At 46.3% G+C, this 19,458-nt stretch overlaps 1 protein-coding gene across 1 annotated transcript in view; it reads left to right on the forward strand.

The window, feature by feature from the left end:
* KCNJ3 (potassium inwardly rectifying channel subfamily J member 3) overlaps nucleotides 1–17,236 on the forward strand; it is a 32,107-nt gene extending 14,871 nt beyond the window's left edge. Inside the window, exon 3 of the mRNA XM_088168452.1 lies at nucleotides 13,663–17,236. Coding sequence (XP_088024578.1) covers nucleotides 13,663–14,249 — 587 coding nt within the window. The 3' untranslated portion in view covers nucleotides 14,250–17,236. The remainder of the gene's footprint in view (nucleotides 1–13,662) is intronic.
* Nucleotides 17,237–19,458: the final 2,222 nt, after the last annotated feature.

Consider the following 19,458-nt stretch of genomic DNA (forward strand, 5'->3'; position numbering starts at 1 on the left):
AGCCTGGCCTGGGACACTGCCAGGGATCCAGGGGCAGCCACAGCTGCTCTGGGAATTCCATCCCAGCCAGGAATTCCTTCCCAGTATCCCCAGTATCCCGTCTGACACGGTGGGGACTGGGCACAGGTTGGACTCGGTGACCTTGGAAGGCTTTTCCAGCCTCGGCATGCCGGGAGTTTGGATTTTTTACCTGGATACTGTCCTTGGTGCTGGATGCTGTGCTGGAGCCACACTCCCACTCCCAGATAAAAGCACATCCCAGAGCTCTCCAAACTCCCAGAATCCCATCCCTATCCATGATCCATCCCTTTTCCCCTTTTTATTCCATACTCTTCCTCTTCCTTTTCCTCTTCATCATCCCATGGTGCTGAGCACATTCCCAATGTTCCTCTGGAGCCTTTCCTGCTCCCCAGGAAAGCATGCAACATTTTGAATATATATATTTTTTTAATTTAAATTAATTTTATTTTTTAAATTTAAATTTAAATTCCCGGGTCTGGAGCTGGAATTTCCCCCAGTGCAGCGTTGCTGACTCTGGGTTCAGTGTTCCACATGATGGAGGAGCTGGGATTTATATTTATATTTATATTTATATTTATATTTAAGTCCCCACGATTTCCCTGCTCGTGGCTGCTTCTCCCAGTGCTGCTCCAGCAGCCAGACCCGGGCAGGGTTGGAAAGCTTGGAAAAATTCATGGAGTGCCTTGTGCCAAGGACCTCAGCCAGAAAAAAAAAAAAAAAAAAAGTTTTTCCTTATTATTTTTTTTTTTTTTTACCTGGAAGAGGTCAAGAATTCAAAAGCTGCATGAAAAACAAGCCTGGAGTTGTGGCTTGATCCATGATGCCTGTGAAAGTATCCCAGATTTTTGCTGTAGATGGGGTACTGGAAAGAAATTCCTGGCTGGAATACTGGGAAGGAATTATCAGGAGGATGCTGAAGCCCTGCAATAGAATTCCCAGAGGAAATTCTGGGAATTTCCCAGGATTGTGGGTGCCTCTGGCAGTGTCCAAGGCCGGGCTGGATTGGGATGGGATTTAAGATCCCGAGCCATGCTGGGATTTCCTGCTCCGTGTCTGCATTCCCGCAGGAATGCGGGGCCAGGAGCAGGGATTTAGGGAATGTCATTCCCTGGGTGCTCCGAGGCTGCAGCTGAGCTCACCTGGTAATTAATTCATCAGCAGAACCGCCTGGAATTAGAGCTCTGCTCCGAGAGAGGCTCCTAATTGGGAGTTAATGGCTCATTAGCGCTGAGCAGATCAGCCTGAGAGCCCCGACAACACAAACAAAGCAATTAATGATTTCCAGGGGCTGGGATCCACCATTCCAGCGGCTGGGTGGGGCTGGGCCAGCTGTGCTTGGCAGCAGCTGGATTTGGGGGGCTCTGGGGGCGCTGCTGCCCCGGGGAATTCCCTTTGGGATGGTTGTAGCTCCCTGTTCATCCCAAACTGGGCCCCTGGGAATGAGATGGGGGTTGGGAAAAGGAGCAGCAGTGGCTCGTACCCAGGAAGTTTTGGGAATGTGAATCCCAGAATTTCAGGATGGGTTGGGGGGGAAGGGGTCTTAGAGCCCATCCCTGACCCTTCCCGTTATCCCAGGCTTCTCCAACCCGGCCTTGGACACTTCCAGAGAGGAGAGGGAGCTCTGGGAGAGCTGAAGGGAGGGATAAGAAGCGCCAGGACACAGGGATGGATGGGATATTGGGAATTCCTGGCACAGGTTATTCCATGCATGGCCCCTGGATCCCTGGAATTGTCCCAGGCCAGGCTGGAGCAGCCTGGGACAGTGGGAGGTGTCGCTGCCATGGCAGGGATGGGATGGGGTGGGATGGGATGGGATTTAGGGTCCTGTGAAGGTGTGGCTGCCCCTCTGCAGCCCACCAGGATTTTTCCTGGAAGCAAAGCAGCGCCCTGACTTTGGGGATGGGAAAAGGCAAAGAGCCCGAGCCAGAATTCCCGGTGTCACAAAAGCTGAGCCGCCTCTGAAACCTTCAGGGGGAAAAAAAAATAAAAGGCATCGTTTTCCCTAAAATGGCAAAAAATGCTCCAGACTTGGAGGCTTTTAAGGCAGCCTGGGGAGAGCTAAATCAGCGCGGTGGGGATGGCGGGCAAGGCTGGGATGTAAAATTAGAAACCCCTGGCAGGCACGTGGGTATTTGTGCAGCTCAGGATTGATCCTCCCGGGAATAACGAGGCTGCTGGATGACATCACATCCCCAGGGATGTGAGCTCTAATTAACCCTCCCTGATGGCAGCATCGGGATCGGGATCACTTCCCTCCCTCCCTCCCTCCGTGCTGCCCAAGCCGCAGGAAATGATTTCCCTGTGCCACCCCCGCATCCAAACCCCGCCGGGAGCCACAGGGGTGACTCCAAGAGCTCTGAGCCTCACCTGCCTGTGCTGAAATGGGGAACCTGAGGGATTTGGGGATTTGGGGATGGTTATCCCAGGAGTTTTGGGATGTTTGTTCTCCTCCGGGAGAGGTTGGAGGATGCTGTGGATGGAGGAGCAGCTCGGAGATGTTGAGCACCTGGGGGGGATCAGGAAAATGTGTCACCAAAGGGGAGAATCCACCGTGGGATTGATGAGGGTGTGGAGATGCTGTTTGGGAATTTTTTCCTAGGGGGAAAAGGTTTTTCCAGGTTTTTCCAGGTTTGGGAGGTCCCAGTGAGATCGCTGGGAATTTGCCCCGTCCCTGGGAGTGTTCCCTGGGAGGTGTGGAATGGGATGGGATTCAATGTCCTTCCCAACCCAAACCCCTCTGAAAGCGTGTCACCCCATGAGATTTGGATATATATAGATATATATTTGTATTTATTTATATATATATTTGTACATATTTATATATATCTGTATATATTTATATATAAAAATATATATTTGTATATATTTGCATTTCTTTATATATATATTTTATATATTTTTATATATATATTTATTTATTTATATATTTTTTATATTTATATATATAAATATATACATATTTTTATATATTTTATATATAAATATATACATATTTGTATATATTTGCATTTCTTTATATATATTTTAAAATATATGTCGATATATATTTGTATATTTTTATATATATTTTTATAGAGATATTTTTATATATTTATATAAATTTCTTATATATTTATATATTTTTAATATATATTTATATATATTTTTTTTAAATATATTTTTTATATATTTGGTTATCTGTGGCCCAGCAAGGAGCGTGTGAATTCCCGAAGGGCTTTTTGCAGCCCCAAATATCTCCTGACAGGCGTTCCCTCCCTGCTGCCAGCCCTGATGTTGTGTTTCCCGGGAATCCGAGCTCTCCTGGTGGCAGGCGGGGAGGCTCTGGCAGCCCCCCCCGCCGGCTGCGTGCCACACTCTGTGTTTGGTCCCAGGGATGTGGCCTTGGAGCTGTGCACGGATCTGAAATCCGTGGCAGGAGCTGCTCCAGGCTCCGGGGAATGGCAGCTGGGATGTTCCCGGTGCCAGGCAGAGAGGGGTGCAGGTGAGGAGCTGGAAAAGCTGCCGGGACACAGAGGAGCAGGAGGGGTGGGACTGGCAGGGCTGCCAGGGGCTGGGGTCACTCCCTGGATCCAGCCCCGGGAATTTGGGAGTGCAGCCCGTGTTCTGCAGGATTTTTAAAATTTGGGATCCCGTGAGGGGATGCTGATTGAGGTTTGTGTAGAATTGTGGGATGTCAGAGCTGGGAGGGACCCACAGGATCGTGGATGCAGCTCCTGGCTCTGCACAGACACCCCAAAATCCCAGCCTGGGCATCCCTGGCAGCTCTGGGAATGTCATCATTCCCTGGGGGAATTCAGGACCCAGCACCTTTCCCTGATCTCCATCCCAGCCCCCTCTGGCACAGCTCCAGCTGTTTTCCCTCTCCCAGGATTGATCTGGGGGGGTCTCTCCTTGAATCCCTTGTCCCGGCTGAGCTGCGGGTGAGGAGCAGGAATGGCAGAGCAGTTCTGGGCGTGAATCGATGGCCTCGGAATGTTCGATGTTTAATGTTTGAAAGGCACCCAACAGATCGATCCCCGTGTTAAACCAGCAGCACTAAACCCTGACAGGTTATTCCCAAACACGGCTCCGTGCTGCCTTCCACGAAATCATGGAATGCCGTGGTTTGGGTGGAAAGGGACCCCAAAAGCTCATCCACCTCCATCCCACGGGCAGGGACACCTTCCCCTATCCCAGGCTGCTCCAAACCCCATCCTGGACACTTCCAGGGATGGGGATTCCACACCTTCCCCTATCCCAGGCTGCTCCAAACCCCATCCTGGACACTTCCGGGGATGGGGATTCCACACCTTCCCAGGGCAATCAGAGGTGATGATCCCTCTCTGGTGCTGGTACAGATGATTTTCGGCTCAGAAAGTGGCTGCTGGCTTTCTGCTCGATTTAAACAACCTCCCAGCCATCCTTTTCCCGTGCAGGGATGCTGGAATGGGGCTGGTCTCCCTCTGGCAGCACCCAGGGATCATTCCCAGATCCTGGAATGCTCTGCCTGTGTGGCCCTGCCCTCCACCCCGGTGAATCGTCCCTTTCCATGTGAGGAGAGCTGGATTTTCCATCCAGGGAGGCGTGTCCGGGTGCCTCGGGGTGTTTTTAGGGAAGCTCTATTTCGGTGCAGAGCCCATATGGCCGGGTGGGTGTTTGGAGGAGCTGTGAGAGGGGAGGGAGGGCCGGGCTCAGCCTCACAATGGAAATGTTCTCCTTTGGAGAGCAGGAATTATTGCCAATATCTTCTTGGGTTGGTTTTTTTTTTTTTTATTTCTCCTTTTCTCACTGGTCCCCAGACTTTCCTCAGGTGTTGCTCTGACCTGCACCAATCTCCTGGGATTTAACAGAAAATTCCTTTCTCCCCGTGGCTCTTCCCCACCATTCCCAACATCGAGCTACAAACGAATCCCCTCATTCCCAGCTGCACCAACTCCATGAAAAGCAGAACCAAATCTTTATTTTTGTTTTTTTTTTAGGAAAATCCCTCTGAGACCACAGAGCCCAGGCCACCCCAGGTCCCCACATCCACAGAGCTTTGGAATTCCTGCAGGGACGGGGAGTGCCAGGGCTGCACTTTCCCTGAAGGAGTTTTTTTCCCTGGCACAGATTTCCAGGGAAGCTGTGGCTGCCCCTGGATCCCTGGAAATGTCCCAGGCCAGGCTGGACAGGGCTGGGAGCAGCCTGGGATGGTGGGAGGTGTCCCTGTGTGGATTGGGATGGGATTGGGATGGGATTTAATGCCCTTTCCAGCCCAAATAATTCTGGGATTTATCCATGAATCCCTGACAGAAACGCTCCTGGCTGGGATTTGTTTTCCTTGTCAAGTGTCCAAGGCCAGGTTGGGACAGTGGGAGGCGTCCCTGGGATGGACTGGGACAGATTGGGATGGTGGGAGGTGTCCCTGGATGGATTGGGATGGGATTGGGATGGGATTTAATGCCCTTTCCAACCCCAACCATTCCAGAATTGCCACTGCAGTCACAGCAGTGAGGGATGAATGCATTCCATGTGTGGGGAACAGATCCCTGAAATCCCACAGTTCTTAGCCAGGGTGGGAACTTTGGGAAAGCAGTCACATTCCCAAAGAGTATCCCAGATTTGTTTGGGATTTAAAAAAAATTTGAAAAATCCCTTTTCCTAAGAAAGGTTTGCAGGTTCCCCTCACATCCAATCCCAGCAATATTCCCATAGGGCTGTGCTGTCAGGAAAAATCTGGGAAGACTTGAGGCTGATGGGAGCTCTGGCTCTGCATTTTTCCAGGGCATGGATGGGCAATCCCATTTTTTTATCCAAAGCCCATTTTACCCCTGTCCCCATCCAAGGGGAGGGAATCCATTCCTTCTCCCATTTTTCCCATCCCTTCCTGGTGCTGGCTGGCAGGAGCTGTGTGGAGCAGGGAGTGGAAATCCTGCCCTGCTGAGTCAATCCCAGCCGGGTGGGAGGGGAATGATGCAAACCTGGGGAGGTGGCAGATGGCTCTGGGCAAGGCACCTGCTCCAAGGAAGGGGCCCTGACGCATTCCAGCCACAGGGAAGAGGAGCAGAGCAGAGCCTGGGGTTGGGATTTCAAAAAAAAAAAAAAAAAAAATTAAAAAAAAAAAAATCAGGAGAGGATAAAAATAGCAGGGCAGATTCCCAGCCAGGATGAATTACTGTGTGGAATGTGAGTTATTGCATGGGATGTTTGATCCAGATAACTGCTCCTGCCTCTGCTGTTCCCAGAGGATGGAAAATCCTGAAATCCTGCTCCAGGTCTGGAGGCTGCCAAACTTTCATTTTTCCCTCTTTTTTTTTTTTTTCTTTTGGAACCTCACCTGCCAGCAGCCCATTGCACCCCTGGATGTGGGAGCAGGAGCAGGATGTGCTTCCCTGTGCTGCTTCCATGGGATTTTGGAAACGTGCCAGGATTTGGGCTAAGGATGGTCCTGGCAAACAGCAGGATGAGCTGCTGAGGGTGCCAGGGAAATCTGAGGTGTGAGGGATTAAAAAGTGTCCCTGGAAGAGGCCTGGCTGATAAGGGAAATACCTTTGGTGTCACGGCTCTGCTGGAATGTCAGGAATGCTCCGGGACAACAGTGGGAATAAGGCAGGAGGAATTTCTGACATGGAGATAAACCAAGTGTCTGAATTGGGGAGCAGGGCAGGAGCCTGGGATTGCTCCTCAGGGTGAGGAGGAATAAAATGTTTGGGATTAAACCAGATAGGGGTGATCTGGAGCCGTGGGATCCGGGAATGGTTTGGGCTGGAAGGGATCTTGGAGATGATCTTTGTTCCTTTTTGCACACGGACTTCACGTGTTAAATCTCTCTGTGTTGGAATTCCCAGGGATTAAAATTCCCAGAGAAATTGGAATCCCTGGAAGTGCTGCAGGCCAGGCTGGATGGGGCTTGGAGGAGCCTGGGACAGTGGGAGGTGTCCCTGCCCAAGGGTTGGAATTAGCTGGCCTTTAATCATCTTCCAGCCCTAATCATCCTGGGATTCTGTGGTGTTTTCATGGATTCATGAAGGGATTTTGTGGTTGGTACCTTTGGGACACATTTTGTGCCTTCCATTTCAGGAAACACTGTATTGTTTGTTTGGTTTTTTTTTTCCTCTTTAACCAAAATGGTTTTTTATGGAAAAAATTGCCTCGGCATCTTCTTAGGGAACAACTCCTTCCCAATATCGATCCCAAAAACCATCCCCATGGCAGGGACACCTCCCACTGTCCCAGGTTATTCCAGACTTTCCTTGGGCACTGCCAGGGATCCAGGGGCAGCCACAGCAAATCTGGGAATTCCCAATTCCCAATATCCCATCCATCCCTGCCCTCTGGCACTGGGAGCCATTCCCTGTGTCCTGTCCCTCCATCCCTTGTCCCCAGTCCCTCTCCAGCTCTCCTGGAGCCCCTTCAGGCCCTGGAATGTGCTGGAAGCTCTCCCTGGATCCTTCCCTTCTCCAGGGGAACATTCCCAGCTCTCCCTGGATCCTTCCCTTCTCCAGGGGAACATTCCCAGCTCTCCCTGGATCCTTCCCTTCTCCAGGGGAACATTCCCAGCTCTCCCTGGCCACGGATTTCCAGAAGGTTCTGGAGCACTTGAAGCCACCAAGGCTTTAACCAAGCAGAGCCTTTGATGGTGCTGGGGAATGTTCACTCCAGAAATTGCTGCTGGCTGCTCTTCCTAGGGAGCTGGGGGTGCTGGAGCTGCAGCCCCACGCTCTGTCTGGGCAGGCTGAGCATTTCCAGCCTGGCAGCTGAATTTCCATGGAAAAGCCGTGCAGGGAGCAGCTGAGACCCTCCTGCTTTGGGGGCTGAGCCCCGTTTGTGTCCCCGTTTTCCTGGCTGGTTGCGGATCTCGGCCATCTGTCAGCGTTCCAGATGTGAATATCAGGATATCCCAGCTTTCCTTACATAAATGGGATGGAATGTGGTCACTGAGCTGCAGAGAGAGAGCAGGGACAGCAACACCCACGGAGCTCTTTGGGGTTTTTTTGGGCCAATTTATTGTATGGACAATTTGTATTTAAAGTGTGTCAGTGCAGCCAGGACAGGACAGGAGCTCATTGGACAATCGGGAAAAACATCCTTGGGACAGCACCTCAGGATGTGTCCCACGGGAAAGACACCAGGGGTTAATGTTGGTGATGAATTCCACTCTGTTTGTCACCGTGTTGTCACCCTGGGAGACTCCTCCCTAACTGAAGCTGCAGTCAGCTTGTCAGCCTGGGAATGGAGCTGAGAGTCAGGAGAAATCCAGGCCTGGAGACAATTCCCAAGCTGGAATTCCCCAGCTCTGGGAATGTGTGTGTCCACAATGGACCAGCTGCTGTCCCTGTGTGCTGCCTTCTTGGGATATTTCTTCTCTTCTTTCATATTTCCATATATCCGTGTGCACAAACAGCAGGATGAGAATGCTGGAGCAGCTGCCTCGAAGCTTTTATTATATTATATAAATACAATTCATATTTATAATGTAAATTATTATATTTTTACAAATAATATTTTATTTTCTTTTATATCACACCCACCACTCTCATTTTACAGAACCCAGCAAGGGAGAGGGAACAGCTTCAGCTGCTGGCCCAGCACACCGAGCTCTCTTTGTTATAAAATCTTTTAACAACTTTCTAGCCAATAGCAGAATATTAAAAGCTGACAAGTGTTTGCTCAGGCCAGTTAATAAAGCTAAACTACATCCTGCTTGTTTGTAATAGCTTAAAACAATGGATAAAGCTCCATTATTAAGTTTATATAATTTTGGTTTCTTACTTAACACATTTTCCTGAGGTTTTACACAGCCCTGTTGTTTCTTGTCCTTGCATCTTCAGCATTCCTGCATTTCTCCATCCTGACATTTATTTTCTCACAGCTTTTGAGAGTTTTATACCTTTTCTGTTTCCCTCACCCGTGTTTGGAGTGAAGCTGTGGCTGTCCCAATCCCTGGAAATGTCCCAGGCCAGGTTGGACAGGATTTGGAGCAGCCTGGGATGGTGGGAGATGTTCCTGCCCGTGGCAGGAGTGGATTGGGATGATCCTTAAATTCTCTTCCAACCCAAACCGTTCCAGGATTCCATCATTTCCTCCTCAGTCCTGGGAATCCTGTGGGAATCCTTTCCCTGCAGCAGCAAATCCTCCCACAGGAGCACAGGGTGAGCCTTGGATGATTTTATATCAAGTCCTGGATGTTTTTATATCAACTCAGGCTTTTCTCTTCCCTTCATGGGCTTTAAATTGCAGCTCTGAATTGGCTCAATTATCAGAAATTCATCAAGCTTTGATGTGTGATTAATTTTTGCCTGGGATTTTGGAGGTTTTGCAGATAAGCTGAGCGTTTAAGGCAGATCAGCCCCCCAGAATGCACAGGGGGGAGCCCCTGGCTCAGCTCCAGGGGTTTGAACCTGCAGGGCAGGAGCTGTCCCTAAGGAAAAAAGTAAAAAAAAAAAACCTGACAAAAAGAAAGATATTTGTGCATTTTGGCCAGGAATTCCTGCTGGAGATTCCTCCTCCTCCCAATCCTAGGGCACAGAGGTGCCCTTTTCGTGGCTGTTGGGATCATGTGCTGCTGAGTCTCTGCAATTCCCAATGAATTCCCTCTTTCCCCACTGATGAACTTTTCCCCGTTGGGAAGGACACCCAGTGTCCCCGTGTCCAGCAAACTTCATTCCAACGGCTCGAGGTGACATTTCTGGCATTCCTCTGGAGAGGGAAAAGAGCCAAGGGACCTTTGGGTGCCAAAATCGCTTCTCCCAGGGCAGGGGGGGCTGTTAGAAGCTGATGAATGATCCGTGATTTCCCAGGCAGGGGCCGACCTCGGGAATCAAATGGGATAAATGACAGGGCTGGGATTCTTTTCAAGGCAATTTATGATGAGCTCTAGAAAAGAGCCAGCTCCATCTGGGTCCTTTGGAAATTTGGGAGTAATTGGGGGATTATTAGAGGGTGGAATTAGGCAAAGCATTTATTTATGGGTTTTTGTTTTGTTTTGTTTTATTTTTTTTTTTTTGGTTTCCACCTGCCCCCTCATTGATCCAGGGCTGCAGCTCTGAGCTGGGCTGACAGTGAGTCACAGAATCGTGGAATGGTTGGGATTGGAAGGGAAATGAAGGATCATCCTTAACTGGATGGCTGGGACACCTTCCACTATCCCAGGTTGCTCCAAGCCCCATCCAGGTGGCCTTGGACACTTTTTAGGGATGGGGCAGCCCCGGCCCCTCTGCATTCCCCGTGTGCATAAAAACCATTCCCTGATTTTTGAAGCGGTGGGGAGGGGTTTTATTGGATATTTTGGGATATTTCTCCCGGACTCTGTGGCTGTTCAGGTGGGGTTTGTGTGCAGGCAGAGCTTTGCTGGTTCCCAGAGCCCTCGGTGAGGGAGGCTGGGCTGGGAGCAGGGAACAAAACACTCCAAAGCCTTTTCCTTTGACAAACAGCTGCTTAATTCCATAATAAATAATTCCACTGCAGGCAGCCTGCTTGCTTCCAAGCCAGAGCTGGGAATTTATCCTGCAAATGAATATTAATGGTGTGGAGAGCTTGGGGAGGTGGGAGCAGCGCCGTGAGAGGGGTGGAGGCTGCGGGTCCTGCTCAAAAAAAAAAAAAAAAAAAAAGGGAAAACAATTCCATGCCAACAGCAGGAACTGCAAACTGGGAGCCAGGAGGGATATCCATGAGCAAAATGAATGGCAAATAATGGCGGGGTGGTTTTCAGAAGGGCTGGGCACAGGTGGGGAGCATGAAACGGATCCGGCTCTTCCTGTGGGAAAACATGGGAATACTCATGGATTTGGGGTTGGGTGCTTTCCAGGAGGTGTGAGGGGACACACAGAGGATGGAGCCTCTCTGCCATGGAGCCAGGCTGGGAGAGCTGGGAATGTTCCCCTGGAGAAGGGAAGGATCCAGGGAGAGCTGGGAATGTTCCCCTGGAGAAGGGAAGGATCCAGGGAGAGCTGGGAATGTTCCCCTGGAGAAGGGAAGGATCCAGGGAGAGCTGGGAATGTTCCCCTGGAGAAGGGAAGGATCCAGGGAGAGCTTCCAGCACATTCCAGGGCCTGAAGGGGCTCCAGGAGAGCTGGAGAGGGACTGGGGACAAGGGATGGAGGGACAGGACACAGGGAATGGCTCCCAGTGCCAGAGGGCAGGGCTGGATGGGATATTGGGAATTGGGAATTCCCAGATTTGCTGTGGCTGCCCCTGGATCCCTGGCAGTGTCCAAGGCCAGGTTGGACAGGTCTTGGAGCACCTGGGACAGTGGGAGGTGTCCCTGCCATGGCTGGGGTTTTTGGGATGGTTTTTAAGATCCCTTCCCACCCAAACCATTCTGGGATTCTGTTGGAATTCAAGTGTGGAACAGCAGAACAGCACTGAGAGCTCAGAGCTGGGGCTGAGGCATCACTGGGAGAGCACAAAGGAAAAGCTGGAAAATGCAGCAGAGCTGGAAGAAAAGCTGGGAATTGATTTCTTGTCCTGGCCACGGCAGCACCTCTCAGCACTGTCTGTTGGCTGACACGTATTCCCAAGAATGTTGGGAATGTTGGCTGCTGCTCTTCATCCTGAGAGGCTCTGCAATAATTTGTGCCCTTGGGTTTGCTGGGGAAGGAGATAAATGGATTTGAAAGACAAATGATATTCCTGAAAATATTTTCCCCTCCAGTGAGCTGGTGTGGGAATGAGACAGAATCTGTGGCTGATTTTCCCAGGATTTTGCTGATCTGTTTTTCCATGGTGATAGTGGGTACAGAATTCCTCCTTGGAAAGTTGCTGGGAAAGGCAAGACCATGGGGCAGGAGGTGGAAATTGCCCTTGGGGCATTGCCATGGGATTGCCTGGGATGGGAATGGGAATGCAGATGGATCTGGGTCTGGAGATGTGGATGCAGAAGGGGATTAGGGTGTGGATGGGAATTCTGACAGGGAAGGGAATGCAGATGTGGATATGGAAATAGATGGGAATTGGGATGGGAATGGGAATGCAGATGGGTCTGGAGATGTGGATGCAGAAGGGGATGAGGGTGTGGATGCAGATGTGGATGCAGATGTGGATGCAGATGTGGAACCCCACGTTCAATCCCTAAGGAGGTCCCAGCTGGAGTCAGGGCTGGGGCACAGAAGGGAAGCTCTGGGGTTGCTGATGGAGCTGCTCCCGAGCAGCTGCAGAGCAAAGGGCACAGCTGGAGCAGGAGCTCACTCAAATCGCCATTTCTCTCACAATCGCAGGCTTCTCCTGAACCTTTAGGAACGGGATTGCTTCCACTCCACTCCATAAACAGGAGCACCTGGGCTCGGGGGGGAAATTCACTGGGAAGTACAAAACGTGACCTGGGTGAGGCTGTGGGGTGGCTCCAGATGTGCTCCTGCAGATGTGAGGCCTCCCTGGCAATGCTAAAACCCCTGGATTCACATTTTCCTCCCAGGAGATGAAGCGGGAAGCAGAGTTTTGTCCTGTGGTCAGCAGCAAAACCAGCACTGATTCCAGCAGCAGTAGCAGGAAGTGGGATAAACTGGAATTTTCCTGGCTCTGTGTCACGTTCCATCCACTCCCCCTCGCTGCAGCCCCGCTGTTGTTTTTCCTGTGCCTTCCCCAGTTCCTTTCCTTCCCTCCTGGCTCCTGGTGAGGCAGGCAGGGGATGTGTGTGCAGAGGTGGATGGAGCTTCCTGAAATCCAAATGTCACATTTCCACCTGGCTGCCTGAGGAGCGAATGGCAGCGTAGTTCTATTTACAGATTTCTACAGAGAGTGGTTAAAAATAATAGTAATAATAATAATAATAATAATAATAATAATAATAATAATAATGATAATAAAGACCAGGATTTCTTCTACAAGCCTCCAGCAATCCATGAGCATCATCTCCCTCTGATTGCCAGGGGTCACCAGGGTGGCCAGCTCTGGTGCTTGAAGGGATTTTTCTCCACGGTGGGAGGAGGAGGAAGGGCAGTGTTGTGCCTCTTAGTCATGGCTTTGATTTCCTGGTAAATTTTTGGAGCTGGATGCCAGCCTGGCAGCCATGGATGTGGGAGCAGATTGCCTTTGAGGAGGAATAAATGTGTTTTGTAAGAATTGCTGCTCGCTGATGGGTTGGAATGGGCTGATGAGGGGCTGGCTCGGTGTGTGTTCATGGATATGAGGGAAATATGGAATAACTTGGGAATACTCCAGGATCTGACAAGTCCCAGTTGCCATTCCAGCTCTCAGGTAGCCCTGATGTCCCTTTGGCAGCAGCACTTTCACAAAGGGGCTGTAAATGTAGGTGGGAATTCCTCAGTTCTGCCCTTTCTGCTGATGCCGGCTCCTTTCCCATTGGGAATGACGATGTAAGAGTTGTAGAATCCCAAAATCACGGAATCTTTACAGCTGGAAAAGACCTTTAGGGCCATCAAGTCCAGCTATCAGGCAGGGCCACTGCCCCACGTCCCCAAGTGCCACATGCACGGGGCTTTGAAATCCCTCCAGGGATGGGGACTCCACCCTTTCCATGAAGGAATTTCCCCCTGATATCCAACTAAACCTCCTCTGGTGCATCATTTCCTCCAAACAAGGGCGGGCCAATGCTTTATTGATTTTTAAATTTTTTTAAAATACATTTTAAAATGTAAAATCCATTTCGTGGAATTGCTCAAGGATTTCTGTGCATTCCCCGATTTCCTGGGACCGGTGGGAGCTTCTCCTCCCTTCTCCCTGCAGGGATGACGTGCCAAGCCAGGACATCCTACACGGAGGACGAGGTGCTCTGGGGCCACCGCTTCTTCCCGGTGATCTCCTTGGAGGAAGGGTTCTTCAAAGTGGATTATTCCCAGTTCCACGCCACCTTCGAGGTGCCCACGCCGCCCTACAGCGTGAAGGAGCAGGAGGAGATGCTGCTCATGTCCTCGCCCCTCATCCCGCCCGCCGTCAGCAACAGCAAGGAGAGGAACAGCTCCGTGGAGTGCCTGGATGGGCTCGACGAGGTGGGCACAAAGCTGCCCTCAAAACTGCAGAAAATCACCGGCAGGGACGACTTCCCCAAAAAACTGCTCAGGATGAGCTCCACCACGTCGGAGAAGGCTTACAGCATGGGCGACCTGCCCATGAAACTGCAGCGCATCAGCTCGGTGCCCGGCAACTCCGACGAGAAGCTGGGCTCGAAGACCACCAAGATGATGTCGGATCCCATGAGCCAGTCGGTGGCCGAGCTGCCCCCCAAGCTGCAGAAGCTGTCGGGGGGAGGCGGCAGGATGGAGGGGAACCTGCCGCCCAAACTGCGCAAAATGAATTCCGACCGCTTCACGTAATCCCGCGGGGGCCAGCGGGGGCTGCCGGGGGGGCTCGGGGGCCACCCAGGAGCCGGGGTGGGCTGGAGGGAGCCGGGGTGGGCTCGGTGCTGCAGGAGGATCCCGCGGGATTGGCATGTCCGACCCCAGCGCATGCAATAACCGTGTGCAACCTCGTCCATGGCATGACTCCTCCCGTGTTTCTGCTCTGTATCCCCCAAAAACACGCAGAGGGGCCTTCCTTCCTTCCCCTGTACCCCCCCCAGGGAATAGGGACAACACCGAGTGGGGAACTTCCAGGGTAAGTTGGAGTTGAAAGCGTTTGGGGTTTTTTTTGGGGTTTTTTTTTTGGGTTTTTTGGGTCGTGATTTGCTCGCCCAAATTGTTTGCTGCATGTGGTTTGGTTGTTTTTTTTCCCTCCAAGGAAGTGTTTTATTTCACCCCTCACACCAAATCTGCTCGCCTTAAATCCACTGCTGGTTTCTGGTTTCCTTTTGTTGTTTTTTTTCTTTTTTTTTTTTTTTTTTTGGGGGGGGTGGGGGTGTTCCCTGTGTCAAAGCCACTGGAAAAAAAAAAATCTGTATTTTATCAGGCTTTGTTTAGAGAAGAAACTCGTGTTCTTAAGCCTGGGGCAAAGTGATAAATAAATGACTCAAGTTCACACTTTAGGTACAATTAGTAACATTTTTATAAAATCATTGTGACTTTTATGTGGAAGAAAATCAGCAGGGCGTGCTTGATTTCTGCTGCTGCTCAAACAGCCGAATGTGACAGGAGCTGAATGTGCCCGTGGTGCCAAGCAGGCTCTCCTGGTGGAGGAGCTGCACCCCAAAAGCTGAGCAGCCCCCATCGCCCCGATCCCTCTGGGCCTGGATTTTTCTCCAGGCAGGGCAGGGTGGTCCCAAGCCTCGTTCCTCGATGTTTTTTGTGGTGAAAATCCTTGCCCTTGTTGTGAGCTGGAGGCGACCCGGGGCTTTCAGAACGAGCCAAACCTTGGGTGAACGCTGGAATGTTGGGGTCGATTCCTCTCTGGTGGTTTTTGGGTTTCCTTTGCCCACCCGGTTTGGGGTGGAGCCGGGGTGGGCTCTGTGGTGATGGAGCACCTCCCCAAAATCCAGAGGGCTGAGGTGCCCAGGGACCCCCTGGGCTGCGTTTGGGGCCTTCCAGAGGCTCCTTGGAGGAGCTTTGGGATGGAGGGAGCCACGGGTGGCACCGTCAGGGCTTGGAAAGGAACCCCAGAATCCGCAGGGCTCCCTGTGCCATCCCCTGGGTGAAAGCCCTGGCATCACATCCAGCTGTTCCCAGCTGTTTTGGGAGAGGAACAGCCAGGGATGGGCGGCTCCGTGCCAGCGTTAGTTAATAACAGAGCTGATGGGTTTGGAGGGAAAAATGGGGATTTTTATTGATGATGGCATGGAACAAGGAGTGGGAAGCCCAGCAGTGCTGGAGCTGGCCCAGCCCCCGTGTCCCTGCAGGTCCCACGTGTCACTGTCACTGATCCCCAGCACCTCGGGCAATTCCAGAGCTCCTTCCCATGGCTTGTCCTGATCTTATTCCATTCTAATTCTATTATTTTTCCTTATTCTGTTTCTTAACTTCTTCTTCTTCTTCTTCTTCTTCTTCTTCTTCTTCTTCTTCTTCTTCTTCTTCTTCTTCTTCTTCTTCTTCTTCTTCTTCCTCCTATTGTATTCTAATTCTTTTTTTTCAATTATTTTCTAAGTCTTCTTATTCTATTCTATTCTATTCTATTCTATTCTATTCTATTCTATTCTATTCTATTCTATTCTATTCTATTCTTTATTCTATTATTTTTTAACCTATTACTATTCTATCCTTTTATTCTTTAGTCTATTTTTAATTCTTATTCCATCCTAATTCTGTTCTATTTTATTCTCTTTTCTATCCTACTTTATTCTATTCCAATTCTCTTACTCTATTTCCCATTCTTATTCTTGATCTATTTTTATTCTTATTCTCATCTTATTAATACATTCTATTTCCTGTTCTTTTCCTTGAGCTAGTCTTGTTCTAGTCTATATTAATTCTAATTTTAATTCTATTCTGATTTTAATTTCTAGTTCTAATTATATCAAAGATTCTATTCTATTCTATTCTATTCTATTCTATTCTATTCTATTCTATTCTATTCTATTCTATTCTATTCTATTCATTTTCTCCCTTTTTCTTTTTCTATTTTCTATTTTCTATTCTCTATTCTCTATTTTCTATTTTCTTTCTCTATTTACTATTTTCTGTTTTCTATTTTCTATTTTTTTTCTATTCTATTCTGTTTTTTTATTTTCTCCTCTTCTTTTCTCTTTCCCACATCCCATCCCATTTTATTCCACCGTATTTCCTGACTCTGGCACAGCAGCCCAGGTGCAGTTTGGGTTTCCCCAGGGATATCTCCACAAATCGAATGGAAAAGATTCCAGGGAGAAGAGCTGGAAAAACGCCTCCAAACCCCCCCTGGGAAGAGGGGCAAAAACTGGGAAAGGAGCCTCACTTAATGCAATTAATGCCATAAAAACAGGAAGTTGGGATTAACTGGAAAATTCTGATTTTTAAATGAAAACGTGCCAAAAAAAAAAAAAAATAAAGCAAATTTTCAGGGAATTATTGCCGTGGTAAAATCCAGTCTGGGTGCTGGATTTTGGCTGGATTTGAATTCCATCCGTGCTGGATGCAGAATTCCCGGGATTGAGGTACAGACACAGGGTCCTGCCCAGATTTCTTGATTTTCGGGACTTCCTCGTGCTCATATTTCATTTTGATGGCGTGCTCACTTTGTTTTAATTAATTAACCAACATCTGAACCCAGCCCTTGCTTCTGCTCATTAAGAACTGTAATTAACAGTGATTGATTAATTGATTAATTGATTAATTGATGGATGGATGGATGGATGGCACAGCCGGTCTGTGTTCTCTCCTGCTGAATTCCCGCTTGGATTCTCCTGGAAATTGTAAATATTTCAATTCAAATAAAAGAAATGAAAGAAATAAAAAAAGGAATAAAAGCGTTTTTGGGTCTCCCCGGGTGAAAATTCGAGTTGGGTTTGGGTTCAGGCTGCAGAGCTCGGCTTTGTCTCCAGCTTTGTTAAACCGGCCCTATAATAAAATTAAAAATTAAAAACTCCTCATTTTCTCCTCTCGCCCTCGGGGGGTGGTGAAAGCCAAAAAAATCGTTTTGAGTTTGGTCTAAAAAGCAAAAATTGAGTTGAAAGGATCGAGTTTTTAAAAAATCCCAAAATAATGTAAAAATGGACTTGGAAAAAATGGGAATTTTCATGGGAGCCCCAGGGGCCAAAGGTGGGGCTTGAGGGGAAATTTTAGTGCTGGGCATCAGGAAAATAAAAATAATTAAAATAAAATTTAAAACTTGTTATTAATAGTAATGATGAAAAATAGAAATAAATAGAAATTAAATATAAATATAAATACAAATAATATAAATATAAATATAAATATAAATATAAATATAAATAGAAATAGAAATAGAAATACAAATACAAATAGAACTAGAAATACAAATACAAATACAAATAATAAAAATAGAACTAGAACTAGAAATACAAATACAAATATAAACACATATATTTATAAATATAAATATAACAATATAGACATAACTAGAAATACAATTAGTTAATAATAAATCAAGAATGCAAAATAGAATTTCACCATATAAATATAATAGTAAGAATAGTAATGCAGTAAAAATAAAATAAAAATTAACAACAATAAGAACTATAAAATATAATAACGTGTATTAGTAAATGCAAAATCAAATACAATATGTAATAAAATATAAATAAGAAAAATTATGCAATAAAACATAATATATAGAGTATAATAATATATAATGAGTGCATAAGATATTTAATAAACCATATTAATAAATATATAATAAAATTAGTGAATATCTAATGAAACATTATTGAATATGTAATGAAATATGGATAATATAGAAAATAACATGCATATAATAAATTTGTATGTAATAAATATATAGAAAATAAATATATAATAGAGTGTATTATTAAATATATAATAAAATCTATTAATATGTAATACTGTAAATAATATAAAAAATGAAGAGGTGAAACATCTTAATATATTTTTAATATGTTTTAAATGTATAATTTGTTATATTTAAATTCATTATATATTTATTTAAGTTAATATATTACCTAACAATCTCGTAAATATTATAGATAAATGTGACCTATTTATATTAAGTATTAAATATGATTTATTATGTAATGTATGTAAATTAGAATTTGATTATATAAAATTATATTTATAAATGAACCTATAGGAATATCTATTATATAAATAAATATCTATTATATAAATAAATGCATATAATGTAAAGATACACATCAAAACTATAAATACATATAAAATAAAATATAGAAAATTATATAATATGAACATATATAAAATAATAAATACATAAAAAATAACCATATATGCCAAATGAATAATATAAAATATTACTCCCCTCTCCAAGGAAAAATTATATAACATAATTAATATTAATTAGCAATGCTGCTAAGTCCATGCTTTGGAACTAATTTAATTTTTTTAATTAAATTTATTTTTTAACTAAATAAACCAAAGTGTTTTGTTTTTCTGCTCATCAGCACCTCACAAATCTATTTATTAAAAATTCATATTCTATGTTTATTTTATGTTTTATACTTTCTATTTTGGGGTTTATATTTCACGTATTGTATTTTTTAATTCTATATTTTATAGTTTTTATTTTACATTTGACACATTATATTTTATATTTTACATTTAATATCTTGTATTCAATATTTTTATATTTTCAACTTTATTTAATATTTCATACATTGTGTTTCATATATTTCACTTTTTATTTTATATTTGACATTTATATTTTACATTGATATTTTACATTTTAGAGTTTACATTTTATTTTTTTCATTTTATATTTTTCATTTTATGTTTTATATTCTACACTTTACATTTCACGTTTTTCATTTTATATTTTACATTTCATATATTTAAAACCTTTTTTATTTCTTTCTTTTCTATTTCTTCCCTATTTTCCAGGTTCTCATTCCAACCCCCACGTTCCATTTTTCTCTCCCCTGTATCCCAAAGACTTTTCTGGGATATTTTTCCTTGTTCATCATTCCCGCTTTTCTGGGTGCTGAGGAACCCCAGGATGGGAACAATCCCAATCCCAAAGTGGGAACGA

Source organism: Sturnus vulgaris, chromosome 7 (genome assembly GCF_052056855.1).
Source record: "Sturnus vulgaris isolate bStuVul1 chromosome 7, bStuVul1.hap1, whole genome shotgun sequence".
Classification (NCBI taxonomy): Eukaryota; Metazoa; Chordata; class Aves; order Passeriformes; family Sturnidae; genus Sturnus; species Sturnus vulgaris.